This window comes from Perissodus microlepis, chromosome 19, assembly GCF_051167445.1.
Source record: "Perissodus microlepis isolate ML-2025 ecotype Zambia chromosome 19, ASM5116744v1, whole genome shotgun sequence".
NCBI lineage: Eukaryota > Metazoa > Chordata > Actinopteri > Cichliformes > Cichlidae > Perissodus > Perissodus microlepis.
In genome coordinates, this window is record NC_140479.1 from 17,495,359 (window position 1) to 17,510,016 (window position 14,658).

At 41.4% G+C, this 14,658-nt stretch overlaps 2 protein-coding genes across 2 annotated transcripts; one reads left to right on the forward strand and one right to left on the reverse strand.

The window, feature by feature from the left end:
• The first annotated feature begins 1,542 nt into the window (after positions 1-1,542).
• Positions 1,543-4,489, forward strand: LOC146365790 (uncharacterized). Its single transcript, XM_084914083.1, has 2 exons — positions 1,543-2,748; positions 3,672-4,489. Exons 1-2 carry the CDS (start codon positions 2,559-2,561, stop codon positions 4,274-4,276), a joined length of 795 nt encoding a protein of 264 aa, XP_084770209.1. The 5' UTR covers positions 1,543-2,558; the 3' UTR covers positions 4,277-4,489.
• A 1,971-nt stretch (positions 4,490-6,460) lies between these two features.
• slc35g2a (solute carrier family 35 member G2a) lies at positions 6,461-11,772 on the reverse strand. Its single transcript, XM_084914081.1, has 2 exons — positions 11,467-11,772; positions 6,461-8,052 (listed from the first exon to the last, which is right to left on the reverse strand). Exon 2 carries the CDS (start codon positions 8,028-8,030, stop codon positions 6,669-6,671), a length of 1,362 nt encoding a protein of 453 aa, XP_084770207.1. The 5' UTR covers positions 8,031-8,052; positions 11,467-11,772; the 3' UTR covers positions 6,461-6,668.
• Positions 11,773-14,658: the final 2,886 nt, after the last annotated feature.

Here is a 14,658-nt window from a genome sequence, read left to right on the forward strand (position 1 = left end):
CTTTCTGATGACTCATGTGATGGCTTACATGGAAAGATGACCTATAAAGAAGAAAAAAGAAGTGGAAATCCTTTAGACGGGATCGAAGAAGGAAGATGAAAATAGCGACACTATCGGTTTCATAAAGCTCAGTTGTTAGTTCTAACATGTAACTCTGCAGGGAGCTTATTCAGTTCTGTTTTACAGAAATGGGCCAAGGAATTGCATACGCTTCCACAAATATTTTTGCCGCAATGACGAAAGACAAACCTGACCTTCTGTACGTTTCCTCGCCCACAACTCAAAGTCTTTCATCTTTTTCTAAATCTTCAATCCATCTTTTCCTGCAGGTTCTCTGTTTTCCTGAGATAAATCTGCCAGCTTCACAGTTGTTGCTCCCACTGCTACAATTATAGCCGTCCAGACAGAGACTATCAGGAATAGAGCCCGGCAGACGTGCTGACATGTGCAGTAAAGCGGTCACTCTGGAGGTCTGCAGGGAGAAGAGTCAGGGTTTTTCCTTTGACCTTGACCTGTCCTACTTCTGCTGTTTAGCCACAACACCTGTTGATCAGAGACCTGAACATGCAGCTGGTTTTACTAAGAATGCAATAATGCTATTTCACAAGCATATAATGAAATCCAGACCATTCAGTGTTGCAACTTTTCCACGTTAAGAGGTCTGATGGTTGTGCAAACTGTACATGGGGACTCAGTCTATCCATAAAAAAGGTACGTTTTACTAAAACACACAGAGAAGCAAGTTTCTAGGAATGCCTTCTTCCACTTGCTCAAGGTCCCTGGGGGGGTTAACTCATTTAACTGTGAGGCACTGAAAAAGGTTAGTCTCTGTGGAGCCTTGTTGGCTAAAATGACCTAAGGTGTTTTGTTCTACAGCCCAGCTGCTGTTGTAGACATGTTGTATATCCTTATCTGGACAGTTGTTATTGTGAGATTAAAATTTAATACATATATTTATGTATTCATTGTTAATAGGATGTCCTTATAGGTCCCTGATGAGCTCCAAAATGCTGCAATGTTGGAATACTGACCGATCGCAAAGAGATCATGTTTGTCCAATAGTAGTGTCTCTTCACCAGCTGCCTGAAAATCAAATAGAATTTGCAATTTGTGGCCTTACATACAAAACTGTTATTGACAAAACTCTGTATTTCAGAAACATCATAGTACATTACCCTGATCTATGAACCTGTTAAAGCACCAAGGGCAATAAGGGAGGCAGAATCCTCTTCAGTGAAATCGGTTTTCAATCTGTGTTCAGAAGATAACTATTCGAGGTAATTTAAGATTAAAACTTTATGCTTATCTTAGTTGACCCTGAATTCCCCCTTAGTCGTGCTGCTATAGAGGTTCAGGCATCTGGATACCTGCGCTGAGCACCTTCCCTCTGCTCTGCTTTGCATTTATGTCTCACTACTGCACACTTTCATCTCTATGCTTTCTCTCTGATTGTACCTGATATTTACCATGCTGTGTGTACTACATTTAAGCCATTTAAATTTTGTTTTGCTAGTTTAGAAATATTTAAAAATATTATGCATGTAATATTTTTATTTCAATTTATACTTATTTGATTTTATTGTATTTATTTTGACTTCAGATGAGTTTTTCCTTATTAGGTAGTTATTATGTCATATGTACACATATGGCATTCTGCTTCTGCTTAACTTGTTATATTTTTGTTGTAAATATAACCATATGACAGCTGCCTAACTCTGGGAGATATAAAATATATCTTCTGCTGAGGCAGATAATTCACCTCTCTGATTTCTGCTTCATTGTTGTCGCTGGGAGTTTGCTCAGTGAGGACCACTGAAGGTCTTTATATAATATGAGCGAAAGTCATGGTGCTACACATATAAAAGTGAATTGAATTAGAAGAGCATACAAATATCTCTTCAAATCAATTTAAATATGGCCGTGATGATGTAATGTCGTTGTTAATGAATAAGAATTTGAAGGCTATGCATTTATCTGGCAATAATTACACTGAACCTGGACATTTATACACTTAGATATTTTATTATACTATTGGTCTGTTATATAGAAAAAAATATGGAAGATATCAGTAAAGATATCTTCCATATCAGACTTTGATTAAACAAATAATATGATATAATAATAATATAATAAATGATAAACTGAGTTGGGAGACAAATTTTAAAATGACACGTCTGCCAAATGGCGTAATTGGAGTTATGTTAAATGTCAAAGCTACTGCAACAGTGTAAACGTGTCATCACGTCAGCAGACTGACTCAGAGTCTAGAGATGGCTTAACTTTAACAAACGTACATAGCCTGTCCATCTCCATCGTGCATGCTTTTTGTCAGCCCCTGTGAATTATGACATATTACCTCCGCTGGAGCATTACTCACTCATTCAACTGCCCCACCCCTCCCCAGCTTGGTCCCCCCCTTCTTCCTTCTCTCAGGGTTTATAACCCAGCAGCTCCAATAGTTGGCTAACTCAGAGGTGCTCTACATATAGTGAAGTAGGTGAATAAGAAAATACAGAGCAGCTGGAGTGTGCAGGAAAACTTGCTGATAGAGGATTCTGATGCTTTCAGATATATGCGCTGCAACCCAACAAATCTTAAGAAAAAACATGCATAAGAACTCCATCATGCATGTGTTTTGGATCTGCCTGGTGCTGTGTACGGGTCCATCGTTGTGTATAAATGACATCGAGTATGAAAGAATCTATGAAGACAGCTATGACAATGAGATCCCCCTGGACCAGCAGGAGGGTGAGTTTTATTTCTTTCTCTTTTTTTTTTCTCTTTTCTGCTCCCTGCTTGTTTGAACAGATTGATATTGTGATGAATTTCTCTTCAGTTTTACTACGCTTTACTAAACCGAGCTAATTAAAATTTTTACTGTGTAATTAATTTTTTAATAACACACTGATTTAGATGTGTCTAAAGGTAAGCAGTTTTGTTTATTAAATTTGGTCTAGAGTATTTCTTGGTCCAGTTTACTATAAGGCACCATATTTAAATATTTGATGTTGTAAAGTACATTTTTACTCAGATGATACCATCTTTGGCTTTCACAGTTTTATCAGGTGAGCATCAGACTTTCTGGTGAAACAGACTTACCAATAACTGGAACACATACCTCATACCGTGAACACAGAGCACAGGCAATAAGCAACCTCTGTGATTTGAGTCCACGTAAAGAATGCAAACTGGTAGCCTCAAATACCTACAGAAGGTGGACATTTCACAGTTTAAGCCCCCTCTGATGTTTGTCAGGTCCCTTTTGCATCGGTTTTCTTCGAGCGTCCAATCTCAAAGACTTTGTTGCTGTACCCCTAAATTAATGAGGTCCCCTGATGTCATTTTGGGATTGTAGCTTCATGACCTTTACATCTGTGTTGAATAACTTCCCAAAGCCATTTTCATACTTCACAGTGTGTTCAAACTCAAACTGGCATCATATCTGTGAAATACATCCAACTCTAATTACTGCTGTATGTTTAGCAGAAGCTCAGTTTTAACACCTTCTTGCCTTCTTTCTGTGTACTCGTTTCACTGATAAAGTCCAGTCAAATTATGACAATAAAGTAAATCTCCTTTTTTGGGGTTATATATGGCATGTATTAATTCTATGTAATGCTTAAATTGCCTTTTGGAATGAATAATCGATGCATCTATGTGGTTGTGTGCAGGTGAGTCTCCAACTGCAGCATGCCAAACAGATTTCTCCCGCTGGGATAAACTTTTTATCGCTCTAGAGGACTCCAACATGAGACAAAACATGCTGCTGGAATCTGTGGAGCAGTGCTGCGGGGGAACGGCGTCTCTTAAGACCCAACTGGAGAAGCTGACGAAGGGGATGTGTCAGCAGTGTGCACCCAGCTTGGAAGCAGCTTGCAGGGTACATGCAGAGCAGGCAAGTCTTAGGCTGCAAAAGAGTTTGGTGGATCTCAGGGATGAGGAGGAAGAGAGGGAAAGAAGATTAAATGCAACCTTGCGGATGCTCCTACATAGTAGGCACCAGGACGATGCTTGGCTGAAGAGGCTAGAAGAAATCATTTCATCTGCATCTGCTGACAGCAGCATGAGAGACCAGCCAACACCAACACCTGACGGTTTGGGAATGAAGATCTTCACATCTGGCCTGAAGGAGCAGGAAGCGACCTCGCCGGTGGACATAGTCACGGTGGAAAGTGCTCTGGCTGCCATAGCAACAGAGCTTCAGAGGATTCATAAGCAGCTGAACAAAGTGATAGAGCAGGTAGGCACGCTGGGAAAGGGCAGAGGAGACACATGAATTGCCCAAAGGAAAAATAAATAGTAAAAGCTTGACTGGAAAACTCCTATTGCAGATGATGATTTTGCACATGTTGTTTGTATTTCTACTGCTCTGCCTTTTTATAAAGCCTCTGTTACACATGAGATCGTTTTTGTCTGGTGACAATGAGTTTCAATGTACCATAAATGTCATGGGTTTGCTATAATGAATAAAAATTAACTAAACAACTGAGTCAGCCTCGTGGAAAGGTTTCCTCCCTCCTCCCACACAGTGTCACTTAATTTTAAACTGTGTATTTATGTTCACGTCCATGCCCACTCTTTCATTAGTCTAGGTTACTACATGTGCTTTATCTACAAGTGCCAAAGTTTGCACCACTTGCCTTGGTGTTTGTGTAGTTGTGGTGTGGTCTGCAAATCCCCAAACCCACAAGAAGGTGTGTCAGTGGTTTGGGATTTTTATTTAATACATAGCAGGTCTCTCCCACTCATTAACTGCTTTAAAAGTGTCTGAATAGAAAGAGGCCACGACTTACGATGCTCGGAGTGTTTATGATTTGTGAAACCCTGCCAGAAGTATTACACTGCCACCAGTGCCTCCTACAGCTTCGTACACACACGTGGATGCGTGCTCATTATTAAAAACCACAAAGACTGACTGTTGTTATGGCTAAAGGGAGTTTCTGTATACTTTACAGTGTCTGTGTATCCGTTTTTGGTCTTAAATCCTATTTTCATTCATTTTTTTAATGTACTTGCACTTCTGTTTGGATGTTTTGTTAAGATGAAAGAGGAAATTAGGCAAAAGGTACATCAGTGCAAATTAAAGTCATACTAACCAAATACGTTTTATTATTAGCTATATTTATATTTAATTTATAGTCGGTGTGGTTCAAAAGCACTCCTAGGTGATAACAGCAGCATTTAAATTTGTAGGTGATCAGTGAGCTTGAAATCCACCATCCATCGATGGATCAGTAGTAGGGCAAAACTAACTTGTTTCACAATCCTCTTAATATGATATTTGTATATAAAATCACAGTCAGTAAAGTAAAAATTAAAGCTAGCAAATAAATTTAGCAGAACATGAAGCACTTTGTTTTTCTCTGGTATTTACTAGTGTAGAATTAAAAGGCAGAAGAAGAAGAAGAAAGTAAACATACCTTAAGTTTGTCCTTTACACAGTGCTTACTTACACTAAAGCACTGGGCAAAGTGCAGCAACAGAGTATTTTAACGAGGCCAACACACTGACATCACAGAAACATTTCACTAGTGAAACACTCACAGTGGCGGCATGAATGTCTTCAGATGCCTACTCCCGTTCCCAAGTGTTTGTGGGCATGAAAGCTTCTTTTTAAATCTACAGCTGCCTCGAGAACTAAATGCAGGATTAGACTGTTTTTGAGGGGCGTTTCCTTGGATACAACTAACAAGATGGAGAGGAGTGTAGAAGTTATATCTCCTATCAATTCTTTTACACCTGTTTCACAGCGGTACCTGGCATACGCACAGAGACACGCTAGTCTGTTCAGTGTGGAGGCACCTGTTTTCATTAAAAGTCTCCATCTGTGCGATGTGTGATGGGGGAGTTTGGTGAATGGAAGTTATATCGAGAGAAAAAGAGCAACAAAGAGGAAAGCAGGAGGTTAATGATGAGGAAAATAGACGAGGAACGACACAGAAATGTAGTGATGGTGCTTATGTGTCATGCAGATCGTTATTAGACATAATAACCGTTCCCCAACACACGAAACAGTGTTTTTATCAGCCAGCTGGCCAGACACGCCACAATAACCAACCACCATCAGCCCTGCTTGCTACCCTGACATCCTCTCATTCTGCTGCTTCCCTTTCATCTCTGCTTTGTCATCGGCCATCACCCCCCCACCGCCCACCCACCCGCTCCTTATCTGTATGCCAATCCCATCATCTTCTCTCCCTCTGTCCCCATTTGTTTTCCTCTGATTGTGTGTCTTGCCCCTCTCCCTAGCCTCCAATCTTCCAGGGTTTTTTTTTCTGTTCTTTTCTCTAAGTCTTGCTGGCAGCCAAGAGGCAAATAGACGGCAGCAGTCCTTGGCCGAATCTCAGTTGGCAGCAAAAAGTGACTGACATCACATTGATTGTTAAATGTACTCAGTACACACACACACACGTGGGGTGGGGGGAAAGAGGGTGATAGTGATTACAAGTGGCTACAGAAATGTGCTGTGTTCATCAGAGATTTTAATATCACATCACTTGGTCACTGTAACAGACAACACCATGTTGGCACTTTTCCAAAAGCAAAGAGGATGATACCAAAAAAAGCTTCAATAAACACTTAGAAGTCTCTCGTGTATACTGGAAACAATCTCATGAAGGAGCAAGTGAACGATAAGAGTGACAGTGCTGCAAGGTGAGAGGAGGTGTCTATTTGATGGGAGAGTCCAGAATCTCCTCATACTCCTCCCTCTGCCGACGCCCACCAACTCGAGAGGGGAGCAGCTTCATTGCTACCAGCCAACCGACACTCAGGATGACCATCACGCTCCCTACGACCTCTGGTGCAGTGGGAGCCAGTGGCAGTACAGCCAGATGCAGGAGCATGGCGATGGGTATCTCCAAGCTCTGAGAGGCGGAAACCAGAGCCGGGTGGAGTCGGGTGAGGGCGTGCGTCATTCCCAGGAAGGCTACGACCGAGCAGGCTGCGAGGCCCACGACCAACAACCAGGCTTCAACACTCATTGGCCAGGACCAGCCCTCTTGTAGCAGGGCCAGAGAGGCTGGGGCAAGTAAGCAGCCTGTCCAGCTTACTGTGAACAAAGCAGTCCCAACTCCCACCCTCTCCTTCAGGGAACGATACCCAACCAACGCTAGTGCCATCCACAGCCCTGCAAGCGCTGAAAGAGACCATCCAAATGCACCCCTCCAGAACACAGCCGGATCAGTTGGCGAATCTGAATTGGTCTCATCTACTGCAGGAAGTAACACAAGCCCCAAGCCACACAGCCCTGCAGCTATGGTGATCCCATCAGCCAATCCCAGCCTCTCTTCTAAGAGCAGGAAGGCAAGGGTCGCTGATAGCGCTGTGGTCGCCAGGCGCCAGGTTGTTGTAGCATTTCCAGGAGAGACGAATGTTAAGGAAGAGTAGGCGCAACAAAGGGAGAGGGAGTAGGCGATGCCGTAACAGAGTAGACGTAGTCGATAGCCCTCTGGCCCAAAAGGGTTCTCCCCCCTGTGCAGTGGTACAGCCAGAGACAGGAGCTGTACGATGGACCGAACCAAGAGTAGAAACAGGGGGCCGAGGCTGAAGCGTTCGGAGGCCACTCGGGTCAGAACAATCAAGCTGCCATGTGCCAGCGCCGCACCGAGCAGGCCCACCCAGGTGAGTCGAGATGCAGACACAGAAGCCTCACCGAAACTGGCTAGCTGTTCCCCAACCCCTTTCCCAGACCCCTTTGCTGCTTTGGCACTACCCTCACTCCCTTCTCCTCCCCCCACGGTTTGAAGTTTGTGGGCTGTATCTTTGTCGTTGTGTCTTGAGCCAAAAAGAGTCAGGGGCCACTTCCTGCTCTCTGTCAGCTGTTTCTTGTCTGACGTCTCCTCCACGAATGAGCCAAAGTCCTCAAAAGATGGAGCATCGTCATAGCCATCATCCCCAGGTTGGGGAAAGTGTGTGTGTACTCCTGGCTGGGGGGCATAGGGTGTGTGGGTGGCATATTTGGCTGTAACAGTGTGAGGGTGGATCTTTACTCTCTTCTTAGAGCCACCCAAGAGGTGAGTGGACTCCATTTTGAAACTTTAGAGAAGACACCTGTAAGGAAAAACAAAACACTTTTAGCTCAGCACATAATATATAATTCACACACGCACAAATCCTCTCTCCTCTTTCCCCTCTCACAACATCCCGCTGTGAGATTCTGCTTGATATCTCATATATCTTTAATATCTGAGATAATAATAGCAGTGACTCACATCTTCCCGTGTGCCTGCGTGTTTGGCAGGGAATGTACGTAAGCTCTACCCACGTGACCAATCATGACTTTATTGTTTTCTGTGTGGTGATACTTTGAATTATATAGAACAATTATGTCCTTCCAGCACTTCTTCATCCTCATGGATAGCTCGACCTTCGTGAGGGCTCAGAGAGTGTTATGGCAATGACAGTTACATAAGCAAGTGCTTCCTGCCTCATTTGTCTTCAGTCTTTCGCTCTCTAATGACTTTTGCCTCATTCTGTCGCTTCCCACTGTCCTCCCTCACTCGCTCTCGTTTGTTAATTTGTGAAAAATATTACGCTGGCATTTAAATAATGTTTGTTTATTTCCTTGTTCATAACATCATTTAACCACCCGCTTCGCCACCTTTTTATTTCTCCCTCTCTCTTTAACTCTCTCTTCAGGCTACACATATGTTTTTAAGTATTCTTTTTCAGGGCTTTTTGGCATTTATTGTGTTAGGACAGTGGAGAGAAGACAGGACTGACAAAAGAAAACAGGGGGCAGATATGCAGTAAATGCCCTCGGGGTGGATTTGAACCCAGGCCTGCCTGAGCGTTATGGCAAGCTCCACAGCCTCTTAAGTGTTGTGATTACTGTGGAACAATATTGCCATGCAAGTGCTATATGGTACAATCCAATGGATGTATTTCCAGTTGTAATAACAAGGAGCAGTCCACTGTTTTTTCTTGGAAGAGGGAGCACTTTCAAATTACATAATTTTATTCATGCAAAAGCATAGAGAGCATATGGCTCAGTTATTTCCCAAGAGATATGAGGCAATTGTCCCCAAGTAAGTTTACAGTAGTAAAATGACTCTTTATTTTGGTGTATTTTATGAATAAAGCATCAGACAAGTATTACTAAGTATTACTGTACCCGCTCATTCAGCCTCAACCAGCTCATCTAACAAAAATGACTTGTGAGCACTGTTGACACAGATTGTAGGAGAATCACATTTCACAAATGATATTTCCCTGCAAACTGCACATAAAATTGAAGTTGGCGCACGATTCACAGGTTTCTACAGCATCTGATTGCTTGGATGTGAAATATTATCAAAACTCTGATTTAAACAGTTGTTTGTTTTGTTATTTTTTTTTTATGGCAAAAAAATAAGCAGTTTCTTTTAAAGAAATGAACTATATATGGACATATATATAGATGATTATTTTTTAAAATGTGATTTATGAGAAAATATTATTATTAGGTGGAAATCTATATAGATAAAACATCAGAAATAGTTGATTTGGATAAAATCTTCATTATGTTAAATGTAATTTTATATCACTATATTACAATAATGATGTGTTGGAATGAAACAAAAAAGGCCATTTATTGATAAATTAACTTAAGATAATTGTGTTTGGTTTTTGGTTATTCTGGTAATTTCTCCCAAATCAAGCCGATTACTACCCTCTGACACTGGCACCAAACAGTCCTGCAGCAGATGACATAATTCACCAGGAGATGTCAAGAGGAAAACTACCATCGGGTAAACCACATGACAAAAAAATCTCTTCAGATCAACACAAACTACATTTCTGCATGTCAAACGTCCTGAGCTCAGACTATAAAAAACAGCATTTCACTATTATTATAATTTCCTACTAGCAGACGGACTCAAAGCCAGTCGTTTTGGCAGCTCGCTGTTGTTTCTCTCATCATCAGTGGTGCAGTCATTTCAATTTGGTAGTAGCAGGGGGGATTTGTTAATTTGTGGTTATGTGCCCTTTGTGCACTCTCACTCTTCATGTATACAGATTATTCCACAGCACCTAACATGAATTGGTGTGTTTTAAAAACAGCTGGGGGGTTAAGTAAGGGCTGTTTTTTTTAGCTGTTTGTATCTCTCTGGTTAATAGCAATTGCCCATAAATAATTGAATATAAAGTGCTTTGCATATATCTTTTTTTTAAAGATGATCTTTGGAGCTTGTATAACATAAGTAAACTATACTTTAGACAAGTCCCAGGAATAGGGCGAGAATATAGACTGAAATGAATGATTTCATGATTTCCCTATGTACTTCACAGTTTGCTGAATCAGGCAAAAAGCCACATATGTAAAGTTGTTCTGCTGATATTTTAAAAGCCCTCTTATCGTGTACGCTAACTAAAGGTTATCGGTAACCTGATCAGCTCCTCTGTGAAAACACAAAAAGCAAAAAGAGATCCAGAAATATTCCTGTCTGCCTTTTCTCTTTTCAGTCAGTTAAATATACTCTGCTGGATGATGCAGCCAGCCACTGCAATGCTGCTGCTGCTCCCGCTGCTGCTACTCCCAAAACCTTGTTTTACACCTTACACAACCATTAAAGTGGTTCGCTGAAAGACCTGCAAAATCTGAGAAAGGAAGCAATTAAGCTTGCATTTCCAGAGAGAGAGAAAGCGAGCCCTTCTGATTCAGTCTGACGGAAAAGATAAATCGTGCACAGTCCTCTCTGTGCATCTTGTGTATTTCATTTGACATCATCATCTTCTAAGGGCTTAAAATCAATAGTATCTTTGAAACTGACTATTTATAGAACAATCACTTAATGGATGGCACTCTTATACTGTAACTAAACAGACTGGAAAGCATATGCAGCTGTCAAAGGTAATACAGTTAAAGTATGACTGATAGGCTGCTTAATATTATAGAGGAGGGAATAAATGGCTTTGTGTTATTTTCTTAAGGGTTCATGAATGCTGGACTCTCTGTAACCTATGCTTTTCTCAAGGTTAGGCTCATCGATGATGCGCCCCTGTGACGCCAGAAGGTTGAAAAAAACACGGGCGCGCACACACTCACACACACGTACACAGAGTCATATCGAAAAACAGAGGGTTTGTGCTGCCGCATTTAAAGCCACTTAACCAATTCCTTTCACACTATGAAACACTATGTCCCTGCTTGTTCCGACATTATAAGCTGCTGTCAGCAGCTCCAGGGACGACTGCTCGATTCCTGGACCTGACACACGGAGAGATTTTGGCCTACATGCACCAAAAATCTCAGTCTACCTTACAATGACAGCCCGACCAGTGACCCACGGCCAATTCTTGAATGGGGAGAAGCGCGCGCTCGCTTACACACTCTGCGTGCGCTCGAGGATTGGCACAACACAGCCGAATCGATGTCGACTTCCCAATTAGCGGTTTACTCTATTGCCGGTAATAATGGGCTATAATTAATAACCACCAGGTGGGTTATGCGTATTTTAAAGCTTTAGAAACACCTCGACTCACCTGCTTTCCCTCAAACCAGCTGACCACCAGGTTGAACTTCACTCTCGGGCAATCTCAGTCATTTACTGAGCACCTCCAACACTCCATCACCTCGTCTTGGCCATTTGTTCATCTGTTTCTTCCTCCCTCACCTCTCCTCTTCTTTCCCTTGCAGCAGATGGAATTTTCCGCAAGGGCACCTGCGGTCCCTTCACCTCACTCTGCAAGCGGAAAACGCGTGTTTTATAGCAACCTGCTGCCCTCCATCACTCTCTACACTGATACAGATGCTCCTCCTCGGCTTGTTCAAAGAGAGAGAGAGAGGGAAAGAGAGAAAGGTCTAATCATAACGTCTGAGCATGCGTGACATTCACCGTACATCTGATCATTCTGTTACCCGTGAGAGATAGAGACTGGCAGGAAAATAAGTATTTCATCGAGCACAATTATTATGAAGTTATGATTATGCTAATGATTGATTAATCGATTATTCAAGGCTATTTACATTGTAAGGTGAAGACCCTTCAATAATACAGAGAAATTATCATCAGCTTCACCCATCTTTTCATGGCTGGATGAGAGTTATTCCCCGGAGCTCCATTAAAGCCTTCACAGACAAGCCTAGACTTTTAGCATATTAATGGATTTTGGAATAATATGTCAACATTTATAGATGGGTGTCTGACCACATTTTTAAGGTCTTGTCACGCATTTTAAAATTTAAAGTAATGATGATGGTAATGAAGAAAAAAAGATTAAAGAAGGTCAGGACAGTTTTCCTCCCCGCCTTTTTAATTCAAACGTTGCACAACCTCGCACATTTTCATCTTTCTGCAACCTGACAGTAATTGCTTTGACATTTTGCTGCAGAAACACTTGTGTGCTCTGTTTTCTTTTGAGCTATATTAACCTTTAGCAAATGTAGCTGATGTTGTATTGGATCTTCGTATTGTTTAAGAAAAAAGCCTCCAGCTGCTGTTTCCTTACACGCAAGGAGGATTGAGTTCTCCACTGGGACTCTAGGGTCAATATTAAGATCAAATACACTGTGTACTCTATCTCCATGTTCACTAATTCACTAGTTCACTAGTTCACAAATTTTTGGATTATGGACATGACGCAGCCCAAAATTGGTCTCTTTTCTAATTTTGTTCCTTTACTTTGTGATGAGGGTGTGTGCCAAGACTTAAACACTAGTCTGTATGGTGCTATTGGATAGCTGTAAAAATCTGATAAACTGTGATGCAGATTATTCTCTACTATTCACTGTTGCTGTAATTAGTCCTTTATTGCAAAGTGGAGATAGACGTTACCTTCTATTTGGATGCTTTTCTACCACTTGACGAGTAACAAGAAAGCAAAAACAATGCCGTGAAGCTAAACGCTTCAGAGTTAATGATAGCAGATTCGATGTAGTTTGTTGCCACCAGCAACAGTAACCATATTACACAAATCATTTGATCCACAGTTATTTATATTCATATGATTACTTTTAGTTTTATTTATGCATAAGTGCAGACTCAAGGCCAGTTTTTGTTGCGATTCACTGAGTGTGTCGTGCATTTGATTGCACTGAAAGTTAAGGTTCAGTTTCTCAGACGTGGATTTAATGTAAAAAAAAAAATTCACTGGACCTAGTCATTATATTTGTCTTTTAGTTTAGCACTAGGTTTAGCCAATGTCTTGGAAACTGGCTGTAAGAGCTTTGATTTCTTTCTCCTCAAAGAATGTTTTTGTTTTTAATTTAATGCACCCACCCATGTGAAAAGCCAATTACCAGCGCAATATTTTGCCATGTAATAATTCATTTTTAAACATCATGTCTAGCTGGAACAAGCTGGACCGCACACAAAATTTTAGCTTGGTCTCACTGACCCTGCTCACATTAAAAGTCATAAACAGCTCCATGAAAATCTAATCATTCAGACTGCAAATTTGTAATGTTTAAAAAACAGAAATTATGCCCAGATAGCTCATTAAAATGAAAATAACAAAGCCAAATTGAGCCGTGGTTCTAAAAGTAAATTTTCTTTTACTGTTTTTTAAATTTTGAAATGTCCCTGTAACTGTTTTTATAGTGACCTCTTTCCTACTTTCTTTATTTCTTTGACCCTCTCTTTCTCCTCACTCCTCTATGCATCTGGTTTAGGCTGTTTCACTGAGGATGAGGAGGACTATCTAGTGTTTCCATGGTTACAGTGAATAAGAGTGGATCGGACGCAGCTATTTGGGGCACTGTTTGAATCCAAAGGACTGCAGGTTTTGGGAAAAGGTTCATGATATCCAAAGACCGGCCCTCCAGGGAGGAGTTGGTGTGATGAGATGAGAATATGCTAAGAGAAGAAGAACTGAGCTGACAGCAGGGAGAGCATAATGGGTGAGGGGTAGCTGGGTTTGGTGGGAGCAGTGAAGCAGAGAGAAAAATGTGGGGATGATAGAAGGATGGAAAGTACAGGAAAGGATATATATATATATATATATATATATTAAAATTGATACACATGTGAGAGGCAGATTCAAGGAGCTCTGCACTGTCTGTCTCTCTTGCTCCATCTCTGGACAAGAAAAAATTAATTATAGAGTACAGGGAAGGAGTGGCAGCAGAGGATGGAAAGCTCACTTTGAGTGCACTAAACTTGGGTTTTGCATTCTGGAAGCAGTCTGTCTGCTGCTTCCTTCTATGTATTTTCCTGTGAGAGTGTCTTTTTTCTCAGTCTCCCTTTTGAACACATATTCTCTCCCTCTGCTTCTTTATTAGGCTCATACGTGCTCTCACACACACATTTGCACATTATGCCACATGTCTGCCAATTTCACAGTTTGATTCTCAGTCAGTTATTCCCCTTGGTTATTCCACAGACATTACAGTTCCACTTTGTAACAGTTTAATCCACAACTCGCATCCACAGTAAACAAACAAAAAATACTTCAGCATTAATCCTTCTTCCTCTTTCTCTGTAGAATAGGGCTCTTTTTTTTTAGCCTTGGCTGTTAATCGGCATGTCATTATTCAAAGCTAGGTTTCTTCAATGTTTGACTGCTTCTTATTAAACCCCGGGCTAATAAGTGAAGCACATCACCAGACAGGACACATTCATCAGCAGACCCCCGGTGTAGAGAGGACAAATGGGATAATTAAAAACAAAAATGGGAAAAAATCTTCAACTGAGATTCAGATGGGGATAACATGCAAGAAACTGGGAGCCTGGGCTG

Excerpts from the sequence above, each read along its gene's own strand:
- slc35g2a (XM_084914081.1), bottom strand. The coding sequence starts at position 8,030 with ATGGAGTCCACTCACCTCTTGGGTGGCTCTAAGAAGAGAGTAAAGATC.
- LOC146365790 (XM_084914083.1), top strand. The coding sequence starts at position 2,559 with ATGCTTTCAGATATATGCGCTGCAACCCAACAAATCTTAAGAAAAAAC. Across the intron at positions 2,749-3,671 it reads CCCCCTGGACCAGCAGGAGG|GTGAGTCTCCAACTGCAGCA; the intron begins GTGAGTTTTATT and ends GGTTGTGTGCAG.